The sequence below is a fragment of the Rhinatrema bivittatum genome, chromosome 16 (assembly GCF_901001135.1).
Source record: "Rhinatrema bivittatum chromosome 16, aRhiBiv1.1, whole genome shotgun sequence".
NCBI lineage: Eukaryota > Metazoa > Chordata > Amphibia > Gymnophiona > Rhinatrematidae > Rhinatrema > Rhinatrema bivittatum.
Window position 1 is genome coordinate 1,967,261 of NC_042630.1, and position 20,135 is coordinate 1,987,395.

At 52.7% G+C, this 20,135-nt stretch overlaps 1 protein-coding gene across 2 annotated transcripts; it reads left to right on the forward strand.

Moving 5' to 3' along the window:
- Positions 1 to 3,063: 3,063 nt before the first annotated feature.
- LOC115078667 (solute carrier family 2, facilitated glucose transporter member 3-like) lies at positions 3,064 to 19,340 on the forward strand. Of its 2 annotated transcripts, none has more exons than XM_029581621.1 (10): positions 3,064 to 3,286; positions 10,670 to 10,771; positions 11,499 to 11,662; positions 12,030 to 12,270; positions 13,367 to 13,529; positions 14,256 to 14,443; positions 14,684 to 14,788; positions 15,529 to 15,630; positions 16,582 to 16,782; positions 17,884 to 19,340. In XM_029581621.1, exons 1-10 carry the CDS (start codon positions 3,269 to 3,271, stop codon positions 18,163 to 18,165), a joined length of 1,566 nt encoding a protein of 521 aa, XP_029437481.1. In that variant the 5' UTR covers positions 3,064 to 3,268; the 3' UTR covers positions 18,166 to 19,340. The 2 variants fall into 2 exon arrangements, with proteins under 2 accessions (XP_029437481.1, XP_029437482.1); XM_029581622.1 differs by having other exon boundaries at positions 10,673 to 10,771.
- Positions 19,341 to 20,135: the final 795 nt, after the last annotated feature.

Below are 20,135 nucleotides of genomic sequence, written 5' to 3' on the forward strand. Positions count from 1 at the left end.
GAGGTGCCTGATGTGTGCACACTTTTGCCTCTGCCTCTCTGGGGGCTCCCTGCTTGTAGTGTGGTTTCTGTGTAGTCTGCTGGCTGAGAGGTGCCTGATGTGTGCACACGTTTGCCTCTGCCTCTCGGCGGGCTCCTTGCTTGTAGTGTGGTTTCTGTGTAGTCTGCTGGCTGAGAGGTGCCTGATGTGTGCACACTTTTGCCTCTGCCTCTCTGCGGGCTCCCTGCTTGTAGTGTGGTTTCTGCGTAGGCTGCTGGCTGAGAGGTGCCTGATGTGTGCACACGTTTGCCTCTGCCTCTCTGCGGGCTCCCTGCTTGTAGTGTGGTTTCTGTGTAGCCTGCTGGCTGAGAGGTGCCTGATGTGTGCACACGTTTGCCTCTGCCTCTCTGGGGGCTCCCTGCTTGTAGTGTGGTTTCTGTGTAGCCTGCTGGCTGAGAGGTGCCTGATGTGTGCACACGTTTGCCTCTGCCTCTCTGGGGGCTCCCTGCTTGTAGTGTGGTTTCTGTGTAGGCTGCTGGCTGAGAGGTGCCTGATGCGTGCACACGTTTGCCTCTGCCTCTCTGCGGGCTCCCTGCTTGCAGTGTGCATGCGTGTGCGTGTGAGGGCTGGCACAGGGGTAGGGCAGGGGATCCGAGGAGGTGCTGCTCGCCAGGCTGCCTTCAACAAGCCATACCAGCCCTACAGATACTCCTGTTTTACCAGAAGTGGTTTCATAAGCAGGGCTTAGAGGGATTGGCTCGCCTTCCTGAGAAGCTGCTCAGCCTCTCTCCTCTCATGAGCCAGCGACTCGTAGGGTTGCCAACTGGCTCCCGATTTTCAGGACAGGTTGATCCAGGTCTGGTTTTACTCCAATGCATGCTGGGACTTATTCTGATTTCACTATTGCATTCCCTCAGAAAAGCAAAACTATAAGTTTGCAAGAGAGTAAAACCAGGACTGGATCAACTTGCCCTGAAAATCTGGAGCCAGTTGGCAACCTTAGTGAGTGGCAGGAGCAGCAAATAAAATGGAGAGCAGAATGCACGTAGAGAGTGTGCACACTTCTGACGCGTGCAAGTGACGCCCGCTGCTGAGAGGAGGCGCCTTGCAGCCTTGCAAACGTCCCAGGACCCTTTATTTATTTATTGATTTATTGATTTATTTCTTTTGTATACCGACATTCGATGGAGATATCACATCGGTTTCCAGATAACAGGTTGAATAGGGCGAGAACTGCCCTATTTTACATTGTAACAAGACCCTTCCCTATGCACAAGGTTTTGTGTTTTGCACCAGCTTTGCAGGGGAGTTTGTTTTACTCTTCCAGAAGTTGCCAGTTCTGTGGTAGAAGAACCTTCTGTCCAGTTGTGATAAAACCAGAAGATTGTGCATTCCTGTAACGTTCCAGTTCCCCCGGGCTAGGACAGAGCTGGTCCACCTCCTGGCCACGTTCTCTGCTCCCTCGCCTGTCACTTTCCATTGTAAATGAGAGGGTCCATGCGCCCGGACCCTCCCTCCAGGCTCTGGTACCCAGGCCAGCAGTGGCCACAGCAACACCAAGACACAAAGGCCCCAGCTGCAGTGAGTGGAGGTCCAGGCCTTACTGGTAGGGGCAGTCACATCCGCCTCATAGCACACGTTGTGTCAGCACTTCCTCTCCACCTTCCTCTTCCTACAAACACATAGTGCAAGACATCAGTCCCCCCTCCCACACACACACGCACACACCCACATCGCAGAACAGGCCCAGCACAGGCAGGGGCAGTGCAGGCTTCCCCACACACAACAAGTACAGCATGAGCAGCGGCAGTGCAAACTCCACGCACACACATGCTCTGCTGTACCACACAGGGCAGATACAACCCAGGCAGCAGCAGTGCAAGCTACACACACAAAGCCACAGCACAGAGCAGGCACAGCACAGGCAGCATCATAGGCAGCAGCATTGTAACCTACACACACATAGCCACAGCACAGAGCAGGCACAGCACAGGCAGCAGCAGTGCAACCTACACACACATAGCCACAGCACAGAGCAGGCACAGCACAGGCAGCAGCAATGTAACCTACACACACATAGCCACAGCACAGAGCAGGCACAGCACAGGCAGCAGCAGTGCAACCTACACACACATAGCCACAGCACAGAGCAGGCACAGCACAGGCAGCAGCAGTGCAACTTACACACACATAGCCACAGCACAGAGCAGGCACAGCACAGGCAGCAGCAATGTAACCTACACACACATAGCCACAGCACAGAGCAGGCACAGCACAGGCAGCAGCAATGCAACCTACACACACATAGCCACAGCACAGAGCAGGCACTGCATAGGCAGCAGCATTGTAACCTGCACACACATAGCCACAGCACAGAACAGGCACAGCACAGGCAGCAGCAATGCAGCCTACACACACATATTCACAGCACAGCACAGGCAACAGCAATGCAACCTACACACACATAGCCACAGCATAGGCAGCAGCAGTGCAACCTACACACACACACACACACATATTTACAGCACAGAACAGGCAGCAGCAATGCAACAAAAGCACAGAACAGGCACAGCACAGGCAGCAGCAATGCAACCTACACAAACATAGCCACAGAACAGGCACAGGCAGCAGCAATGTAACCTACACACACATAGCCACAGCACAGAACAGGCACAGCACAGGCAGCAGCAATGCAACCTACACACACATAGCCACAGCACAGAACAGGCACAGCACAGGCAGCAGCAATGCAGCCTACACACACATAGCCACAGCACAGAACAGGCACAGCACAGGCAGCAGCAATGCAGCCTACACACACATAGCCACAGCACAGAACAGGCACAGCACAGGCAGCAGCAATGCAACCTACACACACATAGCCACAACACAGAAGAGGCACAGTACAGGCAGCAGCAATGCAAGCTCTGTCCCCCCCCCCCCACACACACATTAAAATAAGGTTTTTGGCAGTACCTCTGATGACATGCAAACCTTAGTCCCTCCTCTGCCTTCCTCTCCCTTCTAATAGGAGAGAGAAGGAACAGCAGCCACACACACACACACACACACAGAGCGAGCGAGCAGGCGTGAGAGAGCAGGCGTGAGAGAGCAGGCACAGCACATCTTGGACTGGTAGGGCATCGGAATCCAGCAGGAAGGCAGCTTTTGTAGCCCAGTGCGTGTGGGTGAACGGGGAACAGAGCCAGCAGTGCCCTGGAGCCCAAGGGAGTTTTCTGAAAGGCAGCACCGAAACAGGGAGAATAATTCCAGGACATCTGCGGGGAAGATGGAAGCAAGCAGCAAGGTAGGAGAAAGGAGTATTCATTTTAAAATATCGCTATGCCACAAGCCAGTGTTCTTGGCAGGCAGGGAGTATGTGCTGTAATCTAGATTTGGGAGAGGGTCTCAGTGCTGCAATGTATGTATGGAACCGAGGGCATCATGGATGCAGGGAGCTTCCTGTATGCAGAACATTGAGGCGCTCCCCCAGAGTGACCAGCAATGAGCCTTCTCAGTAAAGACAGACCACATTGACCAGCACAGGACACCTTTCCAGCACGATCCGAAGATCCCTCCGTGCCTTTTCCAGCTCTGCTCTTCTTCCTTCACTGCCTGCTTGCTTTACTCTCATGTCCAGCTTCTACTCTTCTTTCCATTTCTATCTCAGTTAGGTTGTTTGATGGTTTTGTAATTTTACTTCTTGTTCCTTGTCTCTGCCCCTTTTGTGATGGCTTCTGAAAGGCCTCCGGCCACACCCCCGTTTTCCTTCTCAATCCATCTGTCAGTAAAAATGTCTCCTCCTTTTGCTTTGCTATCATCTGAGGATGGCGGAGAAGATTGGTAGCTCCAAGGAGTTCCCAGACTGCAGTCAGAAAATCTCCATCAGAAAAGCTGCCAGAAGTGTCTGAGAGAGGTCCATGATGTGCCCCACCCAGCATCTGCTCCAGGATGTCACCAAACGCCATCAAGGTCCACGAGATAAGAGTAGAGTCTCATCTGAGAGACCTGAAGGATCAGTCCACCTTCCCGAGCCGGCGCGGGAGGCTCCGCTGCCGAGGAACGCTATGGGTAGACGCAGAGCAGGAGATAAGATCTTGTGCTCCCGGAGCTCCCTGAGCAATGGAAGCGAGGACAGCAGCAGCACTGAAGGAGAAATGTCCTCAGTGCTAAACTCCTCCTACGCATGGATCTGAAAGCTGGGGGATTCGAGGGGCTCGGTCCCCTTCCCTCTCGGCCCTGCCCAAAGCAGATGCGTGTGGAGGGAGGCTCTACCTCTCATCGTGAAAGAACTCAGTTCTCAAGCAGTGTCCCATTGAGTTTTCATGAGGAAGAGCTGAGCAGGCAAGTGCTAGAGCTGGTTGCAAACATCTAGAGTCGTTGACTGATTTGAGCTTCCTCAGAACATCGCGAGCCACCTCTCGCTGCCTCCCCTGTTTGTCCCCATGCTTCAGGCTAATCATTGAACTTCAAGTGTTGGGGCTCAATACCAGTGCCAAGCTGCAATCACATTCATCAATGCCTGCCTCTGCTGCCCCAAGACTCATCCATTGCCATTGACTGGAGAGACTTCCCAACCTCAGTGGCCTCCTCCTCTCTACAGAGAGAGCAGCCTTCAGAATTAAAGAGATTCATCCTGAAGGCAAATTCTCTCCTGAACTCCCCTCGCACCCCTCTCCTCCTCAGGCAGGGAGTGCATCTCTCCTTCTAAGATTTTGTACAGGCTGTGGCAGGCTCTCCCTATTCTGTTGCAAACTGAGGAATAAACCAGGCCTAGCTATTTGATTCCTTCAAATACCCACGGCAGCGGTGATATGACTGCTTTGGGCTTCCTGGAGTGCAGGAGGAAACCTGCACAGAGCAGCATTGCATTCTTAAACGGGGCACAACGGGAGAGCTAGGGGTGGGTTCCATGTGGGAATTTGATCTGATTTGGGAAGCGGTGCATGGAGTCACTGCTGGGCAGACTGGATGGACCTTTGGTGTTTATCCACCATCATTTACCTGGGTGCTCCAAAAATATCAGTGTCATCCTCTACCAGGAGGTATGCAAGCCAATGCTGTGTCCTTCCAGTTGGCAAAAAGGCAGACACCACATATATCCAGATGGCTAAAGGATTCAGTTCAAGCTGTGATGGTCAAATCCAATTTGAAACATGCCAAGGAGCACACCTGGGACTCCCAGGGCACATCTGCCAGACCTCAGATCATGTTGGTAGGAAGCATTAGCAGATACTATGCTCCAGTCCTGCACAGCATCCTGCCAGCCCTACATTCTGGAGGGGGCACAGGAGTTCACTGACCACCTCCCTCAAGAGGATCAAGATGAATTCTTTTTACTGCTGGGTGAAGGTCAGGTGTGTAAAAAACATCTCATTCATTTGGCAGGTGACTCTTTTGAGACAGCACTGAAAGCCTCTGCAATTGCTACAGATGAATGCAAACTGTCATGGCTGCCTACATGAGAATGTGCAAGAAAGGACCACTGAAATGCCTTGTACTGGAGAGAACCTCATCAGAGATAACGACAAGGATAGTGTGGAAGTCCTCAAGGATCATTTCAGGCTCTCTCTTGTACCTCTTCTGAACTAACCTCAGCACCCAAGAGATACAGCACCCTGAGAAGTAATCTTCCACTCCCAAGAAGGTGCTTCCAGGATCTAACTCATCCCAGAAATTCCCTTCACCCAGAATCTCTGAACCTAGTCAAAAATCAGGGATGGGTTTTTGACTGGATACATAGCCAGCACTCTGGTCTTCAGCCCAGAGGAACTCTCTGTTGGAGAGATGCTGAGGTTTTATGCAAACCATTGGCCCATAGTAACCTCCAATAATTGGATCCTACGCATAATTTCAGAGGACTCCAGATTACACCTGATGAGAATCTGCCCAAATCCCTTATCTATGAGAGCATTAACTCTTTATGTGCAGCGGGGATTATGAAGGTAGTCAAACCTGTTCCATTGCAAAACAGAGAGTGGGGATTCTACTCCAGATACGTCTTGGTCTGAAAGAAGACGTGGATATCATCTCGCTATAGACCTATGAGCTTTCAACAAGTATCTCATGAAGGAGACGTTCAGGATGCTTATCCTGTGCACCTTTTCCCCTTCCTAAGACAAAGCAGAATGGCTGTGTTCTCTGCACCTGAAGGATATACAGAGAGATACATTCAGGGCACAGGACGGGTCTCAGATTCGCTGAGGGGACTCATCACCTCAGTACTGAATGGTGATTTTTGACCTAGCTCCATGGACATTTACAAAATCTCTGGCTGTTATTCCAATATCCTTACACGAACGGGGGGTACCTGTGTTTGCCTTCTTAGGGAGTTGGCTGGGGAAGGGCAGCCCTGGTGGATAAATCCGTGCACTACACCATCCCGACGGTGAAGTTACCTGGATTCAGCAGCTGCTTCCCCAGATCCAATGTGAGACTGCCACCTCGCATGGACTTCAGAGGACTTCTGCTGGGCTCAAGTCAAGCCGTCCCTTTGCTGCTTGTCAGCAGGATCTCAGGGGTCGCAGTGGGATCAGCTAACATCAGCCTGGACCATGCTGAGGAGGCGGGCCCTATGGCTTCCATTGCAGACCTCCCTATGAGATGATCCAGCAGAGCGAAGCTGCTGAGGGGACGTCAGGGCTGCCTCTGCCATTCTAAACGCAGCTGCACTCAATTGTCCGCAGCACAGATGTCTCCAGCCTGGTCTGCTTCACCCTCTCGGTCCTTGCTGCCTTCAGGAGAAAAGGTTTCCTCAGTTGAGCAGATCCACACAGACCTGTGTGAGAGTATCAGGGTCTTTCTTTCTTGTCAGGAAGTGGTCGGGTTGTGGGACACATGGGGCAGTCCTAAGAGACACTTTGCTGGCTGGCAACCAAACTGCTGAGGCAGACAGGGTGAGTCACCAATTAGACCCTCACAAGAGGTCACTGACAGCATCTTCTCTGGGTGGGGTAGACGGTCCACAGCAAATCGGAACCAGAACGTCCCAGTCTTCTGGTCCAAAGGTCAGAAAGCAGAGCCTTCAGTGGGAAAGAGAAGCGCTGTCTGCATATGGAAGTCTGTACCGGCAGCTCCTGGCAGGGCGTGGTCTAGCGCAGGGGTGCATGAAATACATCTCATGCATATTCATGAGGGATACCCTGGGGGGGGGGAGGGGAGCCCGGAGGACCAGCATGAGGGCCCCCCTGGTCTAGCAGGCCAGATGTTCAGGCCTCTCCAGTTCTGCACCTTCTTTAGATTGGTGAGAAGAGATGAGGGGTGGGGTGGATGCTGGGTTCGGTGTGAAATCCTCTATTCTCATTTATTCAGGGGGGCAGAGAGCCAAGGAAGAAGGACTGAGCTGGCAGAGTGCTCGGACCCCTCTGTTGTAGCAAGAACCTCCATAAAACTCAGGGGCCCCTGGTGTGCAACAATGCTTTCATGTGATGCTCACCATCCTCTTTCATCTGGATCCTTTTCTTAAGTATCAGTGGGGAAAGCGAGGTTTGGCTGCCCTTGAAGAAGGACGTGAGACTTGCATTAGAAGTGGGCGGACGTCCTCTGCCCAATGCTTGTATCAGAAGCTGAAGGAGAGATAAGATCTGTCTGATGTTTCTTCAAACTGCGCAACAGATTTGCAGACAGTGTTTGTTGGAAACTTCTTCTATTACTTTCGGTTTGAGCTGATTGTACAATTAATATAACAGGGCCTGCTGTCACCGGGCAGTGCACATCGAAGCCCCTCTATCTGGATTCCCTTTCCTTTCCCATAGCAAAGAAATTTCAAAATCCAAAACCTTTCCTGCTCTCACCCAAGTAACAGAAAGTGGGGAAAAGAAGAATTACAGAGCACAGAAGAGAAATCTTAGAAACCTTTCCCGGGTTCTGGTGCCGGTCCGGATTGTCTCTGCTCAGATCCCAGGTTCTGGTGCTGGTCCGGATTGTCTCTGCTCAGATCCCAGATTCTGGTGCTGGTCCGGATTGTCTCTGCTCAGATCCAGGTTCTGGTGCCGGTCCGGATTGTCTCTGTTCAGATCCCAGATTCTGGTGCTAGTCCGGATTGTCTCTGCTCAGATCCAGGTTCTGGTGTTGGTCTGAATTGTCTCTGCTCAGATCCCAGATTCTGGTGCTGGTCCGGATTGTCTCTGCTCAGATCCAGGTTCTGGTGCCGGTCCGGATTGTCTCTGTTCAGATCCCAGATTCTGGTGCTGGTCCAGATTGTCTCTGCTCAGATCCAGGTTCTGGTGTTGGTCTGAATTGTCTCTGCTCAGATCCCAGATTCTGGTGGTGGTCCGGATTGTCTCTGCTCAGATCCTGGTTCTGGCCCGGGGGCAGGATCCCACAGACTCTGCTGCTCTCGCTGCTGTTTCTCCTCTTTCCCCCAGGATTAGACGCAGTTTTTCCTGCTCCTTCTTTTGTGGGACGTCTGTGATTTTCCCTCTCAGCTTTGCATTTTGGACAGTGCAGGTTCTAGCTCTCAGGTGTTGTATTGCATGCAGAATCTGGATTCTCAAGTTTACAATTTGTTTTTGTCTGCTTGTTTTTTATTTCTAATTTGTGGTCTTTATTCTGCATTTGGTGAGGGTCTGTCTGTCTGTGTGTGGCCGAGGTGTGGTATTTGTGGCTGTATAGGGATCTACCACAGCCCAGCTTGTCCTCTTTTCCCAGGAGGAGGTGCATTGGGGTTCTAGGGCTGCTTTTCACAGGTAGGGTTGTTGCTGTGTGAGTCCTGGCACTGTTATGGTACGATAGGTGCTGAGAGTGTTTCTTGCAAGGTTTTGCATTGCATCTCAGAGTTTCAGGTAGTGGAGTGAGTCTGTGTCACTATTACTGAGATGACATCAGAATTTGAATGATGAGTAATAAGGGGGAAATGTCCTAGTTTTGCTCTGCACTTATTGCTGGCAAGCTTCTTTTCACCTGTATAAAACCTTCTCAGTATTGCCCCTAAAATGAGTGTTGTTTCTGTCCTAAAGCTGAACTCATGCCCGTACTGTAGAGAGATCATTGAAGTAGATGTTGAAGGACATAATTCAAGCTCCATCCTTGCCTCACTCCTGTCTGCAAGTCCTGTATCTTTACATCCAGCTGATGGATGAATATATGGATTTAATTATAATAATCATAGCCCCTACCCAGTATGAGACCAGGAGCCAGATAAAATCAGAGGCTTTTATAAAGTCAATAAAACATTCAAAGTTGTCCCAGAGGGTGTGGCTTTCATGTGTTTGTTGTTAAGAACATAAGAACATGCCATACTGGGTCAGACCAAGGGTCCATCAAGCCCAGCATCCTGTTTCCAACAGTGGCCAATCTAAGTCACAAGTACCTGGCAAGTACCCAAACACTAAGTCTATTCCATGTAACCATTGCTAATGGCAGTGGCTATTCTCTAAGTGAACTTAATAGCAGGTAATGGACTTCTCCTCCAAGAACTTATCCAATCCTTTTTTAAACACAGCTATACTAACTGCACTAACCACATCCTCTGGCAACAAATTCCAGAGTTTAATTGTGCGTGGAGTGAAAAAGAACTTTCTCCGATTAGTTTTAAATGTGCCCCATGCTAACTTCATGGAGTGCCCCCTAGTCTTTCTACTATCCGAAAGAGTAAATAACCGATTCACATCTACCCGTTCTAGACCTCTCATGATTTTAAACACCTCTATCATATCCCCCCTCAGTCGTCTCTTCTCCAAGCTGAAAAGTCCTAACCTCTTTAGCCTTTCCTCATAGGGGAGCTGTTCCATTCCCCTTTATCATTTTGGTTGCCCTTCTCTGAACCTTCTCCATCGCAACTATATCTTTTTTGAGATGCGGCGACCAGAATTGTCCACAGTATTCAAGGTGCGGTCTCACCATGGAGCGATACAGAGGCATTATGATATTTTCCTCATAGGGGAGATGTTCCTTTCCGCTTATCATTTTGGTCGCTGTTAATCAGTGACTGTAGGGTAAAGATGAGGTCTGTGTTCGCTGTATGGGGAGGAACTCAATCTGACTTCTCTGCAGGCTTTGGCTGCTCCTAAGGAAGGGCACAGATTCCCCCTATAATTATCTGGGCTAGTGGTATTCCCATATTTATAGCCTGCTGTCATTAATCTCTCCTACCATGTCTCAGGGAAGTGGCCAGAAAGTGGAATTGGGTTAAATGGTTTTAGTGGCACTTCCTAGACTTCTGTATCTGAGCATTTTGTGTAGCAGCCCATCAGGGCCTGGTGCTTTTCTCAGTTTTAGTGTCTGGAGTAGCCCTCATTTCCTGAAGTGTTATGAGGGTGTCTAGTGGTGTTTGATGACTGTGATTACTCTTGCTAGCAGGTTTAGTTTCTCCTGGAGGTGTTTCTGGTCTTGTGGGAGATCTTCAAGTTTGATCTCTTTATAGAGATGCTGGAAGTACTCAGTCTAAAGGTTATCATTTGGATTGCTAAGCTAGGTTTGGTTTGGGGTCCCTTCCATGTTTCTCAGAAGGAATCATTATCTAATGGTCTCCTCACTTTCAGACTGCTTTTTTCTTGAATTCTGCTTTTTTCCATTTTAAATTTGCCGCAAATTATAAATGTGTTGCATGAATCTTCCCTGAATGTTCTCACCTTTTTCTCCTGGGATTTACGTTCCTGTGGAGTCTGACTGCTCCCTGAGCTCTGGCTCTGAGAGAGCTCTAATGGCATCTCTGTAATTATCTGTAATTATCTGTCTTATTTTATTTAAGCAGAAGCAAGTGACGGCCTCATTGCTCTTTGCAATTTCCATCTCTGCCATTGGCTCATTGCAGTTTGGCTACAACACCGGTGTCATCAATGCACCAGAGAAGGTGAGGAGTGGAGAAGGGGCTGGGCAGAACGTGCCAGTTTTGTGTGGGGTTGTATAGTGCAAATCACAGTGCAATTTAATTGAAAGTGTTTGGTTTTATTTCAGAAAGTTATTACATGGAGTGTTTGGTTGTATCATGGTGTATATAACAGTGGGATGCTTTTCAGAGAATTATTACATATGGTGTTTGGTTGTATCACAATATAAATGACAGTGGGATATATTTCAGAGTGTTATTACCTGGAATATTTGATTGTACCATGGTGTAAATGACAGTAAGACATATTTCAGAGAGTTATTACATAGGGTGTTTGGATGTATTACAATGTAAATAACAGTGGGATATATTTTAGTTATTACATGGGGTGTTTGTATCATGGTTTAAATGATAGTGGGATGTTTTTCAGAGTGATATTATCTGGCGGGTTTGGTTGTGTCATAGTGTAAATGAGAATGAGATGTATTTCAGAAAGTTATTACATCGGGTGTTTGGATGTATTACAATGTAAATAACAGTGGGATATATTTTAGTTATTACATGGGGTGTTTGTATCATGGTTTAAATGATAGTGGGATGTTTTTCAGAGTGATATTATCTGGCGGGTTTGGTTGTGTCATAGTGTAAAACACAATGAGATGTATTTCAGAAAGTTATTACATGGGGTGTTGGGTTGTATCAAGATGTAAATGACAATGGGATGTGTTTCTTTGTCCCCACATTTTGGTAGATTATTCAAGAGTTCTACAATGAGACCTACATCCATAGGACCAATGGCACGTCCATCTCACCCAACTACCTAACCTCACTCTGGTCTGTCTCGGTTGCTATCTTCTCTGTCGGGGGTATGATTGGATCCCTGTCTGTGGGACTCTTCGTCAATCGCTTTGGCAGGTGCGTCATGATGCCAGTTGTGGGAAGAGGGAAAGCTGAAGATCTCGTACCCAGAGATAGCAATAGTCAGTCAGAAGATTATCCCACAATCCCCCTTGCTGTTTTTGGAGAAGGACATAAAGGGATGGAGGAAGTAAGATAGACATAAAGCAAAAGACCGACAAGATCACATGACGAAACCCAGAGCCAACCCATTGATCAGCTAATAATTTACATAGCTGGAAAGAGAAACAAAGAATGGGAACAGCCAGAGAGAGGTTGGGTTGAGGAGTCAAACTGTAGGCAAAGTTCTGCTAATGCTCACGCAAGCCACTAAACGTGAGTCCTAACCTGAAGCCTCTTTCTCTTCCTCACTCTTCCCTGACAGACGGAACTCCATGCTGATCGCAAATGTTCTTGCCATAGCAGGCGGGGCTCTCATGGGCTTTGCCAAGCTGGGCTCCTCCTATGAGATGGTGATCCTCGGACGTATCATCATCGGGATGTACTGTGGGCTCTGCACGGGCTTTGTGCCCATGTACATTGGGGAGATCTCACCCACCTCTCTACGTGGTGCTTTTGGTACAGTCAACCAGCTGGGTATAGTCGTGGGCATCCTAATTGCACAGGTAGGTGGGGGTCCTATTAGCTGAGGATGGGATTGGAAGGGGGGTCTCGCTCGGTGAGGATGGGATTGGAAGGGGGGTCTCGCTCGGTGAGGATAGGGTTGGAAGAGAGGTCCTGCTTGGTGATGGTAGGGTTGGAAGGGGGGTCCTGCTCGGTGAGGGTAGGGTTGGAAGAGAGGTCCTGCTTGGTGATGGTAGGGTTGGAAGGGGGGTCCTGCTCGGTGAGGGTAGGGTTGGAAGGGGGGTCTCGCTCGGTGAGGATAGGGTTGGAAGAGAGGTCCTGCTTGGTGATGGAAGGGTTGGAAGGGGGGTCCTGCTCGGTGAGGGTAGGGTTGGAAGGGGGGTCCCACTCGGTGAGGATACGATTGGAAGGGGGGGTCCCGCTCGGTTAGTGTAGGGCTGGAAGGGGGGGGTCCCGCTCAGTGAGGGTAGGGTTGGAAGGGGGGGTCCTGCTCGGTTAGTGTAGGGTTAGAAGGGGGGTCCCGCTCGGTGAAGGTAGGGGTTAGAAGGGGGGTCCCGCTCGGCGAGGGTGGGGTTGGAAGGGGGGGTCCCGCTCGGTGAGGGAAGGGTTAGAAGGGGGGGTCCCACTCGGCGAGGGTGGGGATTGGAAGGGGTCCCACCTGCTGGGGGAGGTGTCTTGTTCAGTGCCGGCAGGATAAGGACGGGGTCCTGTTTTCCGTGCTGGGAAGGTTCTCCCTGCAGTGAGACCTTTAGATAAGTAAACCCTGAGCCTTGTCACAGGACGGTGGTTACCTCTATGAGAGTCAAAGGGTTTCTGCAGGCTCTGAGGACTTTCTCTCCTTCCTACTCCAGCCCCTTCCCTCTCCACCACCCCCCCCCCCCCCCCAGTGCTTGCAGAGGGCGATTTCATGTCTCCCATTCCTAGGGCAGCAGCGCCCCCCAGTGCTTTCATGGGCAAACGACCACAAGGCACAGAGCAACAAAGGCCTTCCTGTGTCACCGCAGACTGAATGCAAACCTTGCTTTAGTTACTGTGCAACTTGTTTTCCTAGAAAGAAAGAAGTCTCAGGAGGACTCAGGTGCTCATCTTCTCGTTTCAGAAGTAACTGCAGAATCTCTTCCTCCCTTTTCCTGGCAGGTGTTTGGCCTGAACGTCATCATGGGGACGAGCCGGCTGTGGCCCCTGCTGCTGGCCTTCACCGTGTTTCCGGCCATCCTTCAGTGCGCGGCTCTGCCCTTCTGTCCCGAGAGCCCCCGCTTCCTCCTCATCAACAAGATGCAGGAGGAGAAGGCAGAGAAAGGCGAGTGAGGCCCCTGTTTCAGGAAAGCAGAGAGGAAGGGGAGAGGACCTGCCGGGAGCCCTAGGACCGGGAGATAGGACCCACTATTTCCGCCTTAGCATCTGGCTTGCTGCAGGTAGAGTAGAAGATGAAGCCTAGCGGGTGAGGCCCGGATCCTCCATTGCTTCACTGGAGGTTGATGGCATCACCTCTGCATGCACAGGAGCGCAGAGGAAGGAAGCAGGCTGAGTGCCTCCTCTCCTTGGTATCTCAGGATGAAGCAGTTGGACTCTGCTGCTTGCTGGGCTATGATCAGGTCAGGAGGTTACTCTCCCCTCTATGGCCGTGGGCCGGGATGTGTAGTGCACTTGGTGGCTTGTTGAGTACAGCTGGGGAAGACTGACCCGGGAAGCTTCCCCTGACCAGTCCTCATGAGACATAGAGAGGAGTTTAAGTTCTTCATTGGGTCCCAGGATACGTGAAGTCCTGTTGTTAGGCAGTCGGGAGGGATGGTTGACTTCTTTGCAAAGACTGATGTGAATGCAGGTAGGGCGAGAGGAGGAAAGCATCTGGAGTGGGTTGGTTTCAGCAGATCGAGCTTCCACCTCCACAGGTAAGTGACGAAGTGGGGACGGACGGCAGCAGGAGCGCTAGGGCCTGCATGCTCGTGTACGCAAGGTTTCCTGGGCTGTCCTGTGTGCGTGGCTGAAGCATTTCTCCTAACGGGCTCTGTTCTGCACCTCACAGTGCTGAAGAAGCTCCGGGGGACGGATGACGTCAGTCAAGACATCCAGGAGATGAAGGAGGAGAGCGCCAAGATGGCCCAGGAGAAGCCGGTCTCCTTCCTGGAGCTGTTCCGCAACAGGAACTACCGGCAGCCGATCGTCATCTCCATCATCCTGCAGCTGTCCCAGCAGCTATCCGGCATCAACGCCGTACGTAAGCCTCGGCATCGACGCCGTACGTAAGCCTCGGCATCGACGCCATACGTAAGCCTCCCAGCAGATGCACTCCTGATAGCTAGGACCAGTCGCGCGCAGGGGTAGCCCTGGTCTCTGACTATACCTGAATGTGACCCCCAGGCCGTGAGCATTGCAAAACACCGCAGGGTGCAGCAAAGTCCACCCCCGGGGCTCTCTGTCAGGCCTCAGTTCTGTGGCTTCTTCTTTCTGCAGGTCTTCTACTATTCCACCAGCATCTTCAGAGACTCCAATGTGAAGGAGCCTGTCTACGCCACCATCGGGGCGGGTATCGTCAACGTGGTGTTCACCGTCGTCTCGGTAAGCACTGGTGCTCCAGAAAACGTTACCAGTCCCGGGGGAGCGGAGGAAACCGGCGAGCACTGGGAGAGTGTGAGGGAGGGGGAAAGAGAAGAACATAAGAACATAAGAACATAAGAACAAGCCATACTGGGTCAGACCAAGGGTCCATCAAGCCCAGCATCCTGTTTCCAACAGTGGCCAATCCAGGCCATAAGAACCTGGCAAGTACCCAAAAACTAAGTCTATTCCATGTTACCATTGCTAATGGCAGTGGCTATTCTCTAAGTGAACTTAATAGCAATGGTATAGTTATGCATCAGGAGGTAAATGCAAATAGACCAGAAAATGTGTTCAAAGAAAAGGCCCGGCGCACAGCAAGGCGTTACATGCATAAATCATGTCCTCCGTGCAGAAACAGGCATTTCATACACATAGCATGGTTTCTGTGCATAAAACACCAACCACATACCCCGATGTGGGATCTCCCCTTCACACAATCCAATACCCGGCGCTGGAAACCTCACCCCAGACAGCAGTAATGAGTAATAGAACAGCCCTCCAACTTAATATCACTAGGATATTAAGTCAGAGGGCATACAGAAAAGCAGTATTTTCTGTACACTTTTCCAGAAGCAGTCCTGATGAGAGACAGAGTGCGTCTCTGGGAGGGAGATTTGATGTGCATTGGGGGAGCAGCAGGAAATCTCAGACCCAGGTCTCCTCATGTATTTTGCTGATGGGTTTCTGCCCCTTTGCAGCTGTTCCTGGTTGAGCGAGCGGGACGTCGGACCCTGCATCTGGTGGGACTAGGAGGGATGACTTTCTGTGCTGTTGTCATGACCATTGCACTAAACCTGAAGGTGAGTCCTGGGGAGACCCAAGGAGAAAGAGGCCAGGAGTGTAAGGAAAGAGCAGACAGAGAGGGGACGATCGGCCCCTGAGTGAGGAGAGGGGAGACAGAACTGGGATGAGGGGCCCCTGAATGTGAGGAGAGAGGAGAGAGAGTGGGGGTGAGGGGCCCTTGCGGGTGAGGAGAGGGGAGACAGAGCTGAGACGAGGGGCCCCAGACTGTGAGGAGAGGGGAAAGAGAGCAGGGACGAGGGGCCCCTGAATGTGAGGAGAGGTAAGAGAAAGCAGGGGCGAGGGGCCCAAGACTGTGAGGAGAGGGGAGAGAGAGCGGAGATGAGGGGCCCCTGCGGGTGAGGAGAGGGGAGAGAGCGCGGGGGCGAGGGGCCCCTATGGGTGAGGAGAGGGGTGAGAACGTGGGGATGAGGGGCCCCTGAGTGTGAGGAGAGGGGAGAGAGTGGGGGTGAGGGACCCCTAAGTGTGAGGAGAGGGGAGAGAGTGGGGGTGAGGGACCCCTGAGTGTGAGGAGAGGGGAGAGAGCGCGGGGGTGAGGGACCCCTGAGTGTGAGGAGAGGGGAGAGAGCGCGGGGGTGAGGGGCCCCTGAGTGTGAGGAGAGGGGAGAGAGTGGGGGCGAGGGGCCCCTGAGTGTGAGGAGAGGGGAGAGAGAGCGGGGGTGAGGGGCCCCTGAGTGTGAGGAGAAGGGAGAGAGCGCGGGGGCGAGGGGCCCCTGTGGGTGAGAGAGGGGAGAGAGCGCGGGGGTGAGGGGCCCCTGAGTGTGAGGAGAGGGGAGAGAGTGGGGAGCGAGGGGCCCCTGAGTGTGAGGAGAGGGGAGAGAGAGCGGGGGCGAGGGGCCCCTGAGTGTGAGGAGAGGGGAGAGAGAGCGGGGGCGAGGGGCCCCTGTGGGTGAGAGGGGGGAGACTCTGTGGGACTCTTTAATGCCTTTCTCCTCTGCTCACCCTTTCAGCATTTGCAGTGGATGAACTACGTCAGCATCGTGGCCATCTTTGGCTTTGTGGCGTTCTTTGAGGTCGGCCCTGGCCCCATCCCATGGTTCATTGTGGCTGAGCTTTTTAGCCAAGGGCCCCGTCCTGCAGCCATGGCCATCTCTGCCTGCTCTAACTGGACGGCCAACTTCCTGGTTGGGATGCTCTTCCCCTATGGAGCGGTAAGACAGGGGACGGGAGGGAGAGGAGGTGATGGTAGGAGGGCCGACGTCACCTTTATCAAACTAAGAGGCCGATGCCATATCAGCGCGCGTAAAACGGGCACTCAGTCGCGAGCGTCCGCTCTCAGCGCGCGTAAAACGGGCACTCAGTCACGGGCGTCCGCTCATAGCGCGCGTAAAACGGGCACTCAGTCGCGAGCGTCCGCTCTCAGCGCTCGTAAAACGGGCACTCAGTCACGAGCGTCCGCTCTCAGCGCGCGTAAAACGGGCACTCAGTCACGAGCGTCCGCTCTCAGCGCGCGTAAAACGGGCACTCAGTCACGAGCGTCCACTCATAGCGCTCGTAAAATGGGCACTCAGTCACGAGCGTCCGCTCTCAGCGTGTGTAAAACGGGCACTCAGTCACGAGCGTCCACTCTCAGCGCGCGTAAAACGGGCACTCAGTCGCGAGCGTCTGCTCTCAGTGCGCGTAAAACGGGCACTCGGTCACGAGCGTCCGCTCTCAGCACGTGTAAAACGGGCACTCAGTCAAGAGCATCCACTCATAGCGGGTAAAACGGGCACTCAGTCGCGAGCGTCCGCTCTCAGCGCGTGTAAAACGGGCACTCAGTCAGGAGCATCCACTCTCAGCGCGCGTAAAACGGGCACTCAGTCGCGAACGTCTGCTCTCAGTGCGCGTAAAACGGGCACTCAGTCACGAGCATCCACTCATAGCGGGTAAAACGGGCACTCAGTCGCGAGCGTCCGCTCTCAGCGTGTGTAAAACGGGCACTCAGTCACGAGCATCCACTCATAGCGCGTGTAAAACGGGCACTCAGTCACGAGCGTCCGCTCTCCTAACGCGCGCTGATATTGCGTCGGACTGCTTAGGTGTAGGAGGGGGCAGCGTGGTGCTGGGGAAGGGGGCGCTTGCACTGCTGAGAGGTTGGGAGGGAGGGGGGAGAGCAGAGGTGGCTGGAGGGCTCCGCTCTTGGTTGAGTCTGACCCTGCTCTCCTCGCAACGCAGACGTCTCGGCGCCAGGACGCGGGAGGGGATTGTAGCTTTGTAACGGCGGAGAACATGAAATGACCAGCAAACCCCGATTCCCTCCCCCTCTGCAGAAGTACTGCGGCCCCTTCGTCTTCCTCATCTTCATCGGCTTCCTGATCATCTTCTTCTTCTTCACCTTCTTCAAAGTGCCGGAGACCAGGGGCCGCACCTTCGAGGAGATCGCGCGTGGCTTTGAGAGCGCGTCCGGGAAGCCCGGCCTGTCGGAGAAGGGCCCCATGGTGGAGCTGACCGGCATCAGCCCGGCCAAGGAGGACGGCCCCGGCAAAGCCCTCGACACTGTGGATGAAACCGCGCCCAGCGACCCCCCCGCTGCCGCTGCCAGTGACGACTAAAGAGCGAGCTGCAGCCCCCGACCCACAGGCGCTCGCCCGGGCCATCGCGGTTTCTTCTTCTCTGAATTAATCGCTGCTGTTGTTTTTGGAAACTGAGATCCCCCTCGTGCCGGCAGGGCGAGTGCCGTTTACCACTGGACGGTGACAATTCTGCTGGTTTTGATGTTAGAAGAGACGCTCACAGGATTTCTGACTGAGGGAGTGGGGGAGAAAACCTCCAGGAAACTGAGAGATGGCCTGGGGGGGGGGGGGGGGTGGGGAAACTCAGTGCCCACCCTCCTGTCTCACCTGGGGCCACGCCGGCTGCTGGGGCTGTAACTCGATCCTCTGGGGACGGCACGTGCCTGTCTGTTATCTGGGAGGGTAGGGGTGCGGGATCTCACGTGCCAGCTCATTCTCTAGCGATCTGGTTTAAAAGTGGATAATGCAGAAAGTGTGAGCTGGTGACGTGAGTTTAGGCGTTTACAGCACCGTTCTTGACTGATTCAGGAAAGGGCATTGGGGCAGATTGGTTAATATTAGAACTATTGGAGTCCTCGTGGAGAGCCAGGTGTTCCTGTGGCAGCTCTGCCTGGCAGGCTAGGAGGGGACCCGCGAGGCAGGATGCTCAGGCAACGGACACGCTAGTACTGCTGGCTCTTTAGATTAATACACAGCTTTGCAATTACCCTTGGGACAGGGGGCGCTGGAGGGAACTGCCCAGGATAGGGGAGTACAAAGGAGGCAGACGACAAAACTTCTGGATAAGCAGAGAGATGGACAGGTGCCAGGTGGGACAGGAATTACCGTCATTTGCTGTTACTGTGTTACTGTCTTTATCTGTTACTATGAGTATGGACTGAGTAAGAGCTCGGCAGCAGGACAGGAAATAACCCGATGAACCGCCCCTTTAAGAGAAACATCATTTCTCTCTTCCTTTCTTTGTTCTCACCCTCCTGGTAGGAAAAGAAAGATTAGTTATTTGTGGTGTGATGGTGACATCTTGTGGACACTTGCGGGAATTGCATGTCCCCATTCTTTTGTGCCTGCCTCCTGAAAACGAAATTAAGCCCTTAGTCTTAGGCTTGTGTTCAGGGGGGGAAGGAGGCCAACCTTACGGGCCGATACAGTAAAGTCCGCGGGAGAGCGGGCCAACGCCCGATCTCCCGGCGCGCGCACAGGCCACTCTCCTGTGTGCGCGATTCTCTATTCAAATGAGGCCCGGTGGTAAATACAGGCAAAAGGAGGCGCTAGGGACGCGCGCCTCCTTTTGGCCCGGAGCGGCGGCTGTCAGCGGGTTTGACAGCCGCCGCTCAATTTTGCCGGTGTGGGTTCTCGAGCCCGCTGACAGCCACGGGCTCAGAAACCGGACGCCGGCAAAATTGAGCGTCCGGTTTTCGACCCGACAGCCGCCGGCCGACTTCACATTTTATTTATTTTTTTACTTTTTTTACCCTTCGGGACCTCCGACTTAATATCGACATGATATTAAGTCGGAGGGTGCACAGAAAAGCAGTTTTTACTGCTTTTCTGTGCGCTTTCCCGGTGCCGGCAGAAACTAGCGCCGACCTTTGGATCGCTGCTAATTTCTGAAAGTAAAATGTGCGGCTTGGCTGCACATTTTACTTTCTGAATCGCGTGGGAATAACTAATAGGGACATCACCATGCATTTGCATGCTGCGGGCGCTATTAGGTTCGGGGGATTGGACGCGCGTTTTCGGCCCCTTACTGAATAAGGGTTAATGCTAGCGCGTCAAACGCGCGTCCGAGGGCGAGTTAACAGTGCGCTGCGTCGGAGCGCCCTGTACTGTATCGGGCAGACAGTGAGGGAGGGGGAGGTTGTGGGAAGGAGGGTTTTTCTGGGCTGTCACGCCGAGGCTGCTCCGTCACTCCCAGCTCCCCATGCGCTGTACTCTCTGCTTATTCTGCCGTCAGGCGCCTGCTGGCACCACAGAAGGGACATTGCCCGCTCCGGCCCCCTTCATGCTTC

Bases quoted from the DNA above. Each gene is read 5' to 3' on its own strand.
- LOC115078667 (XM_029581621.1), top strand. The intron at 10,772-11,498 runs GTGAGGAGTGGA...ACATTTTGGTAG, and splicing joins TCATCAATGCACCAGAGAAG to ATTATTCAAGAGTTCTACAA. The intron at 12,271-13,366 runs GTAGGTGGGGGT...TTTTCCTGGCAG, and splicing joins TGGGCATCCTAATTGCACAG to GTGTTTGGCCTGAACGTCAT.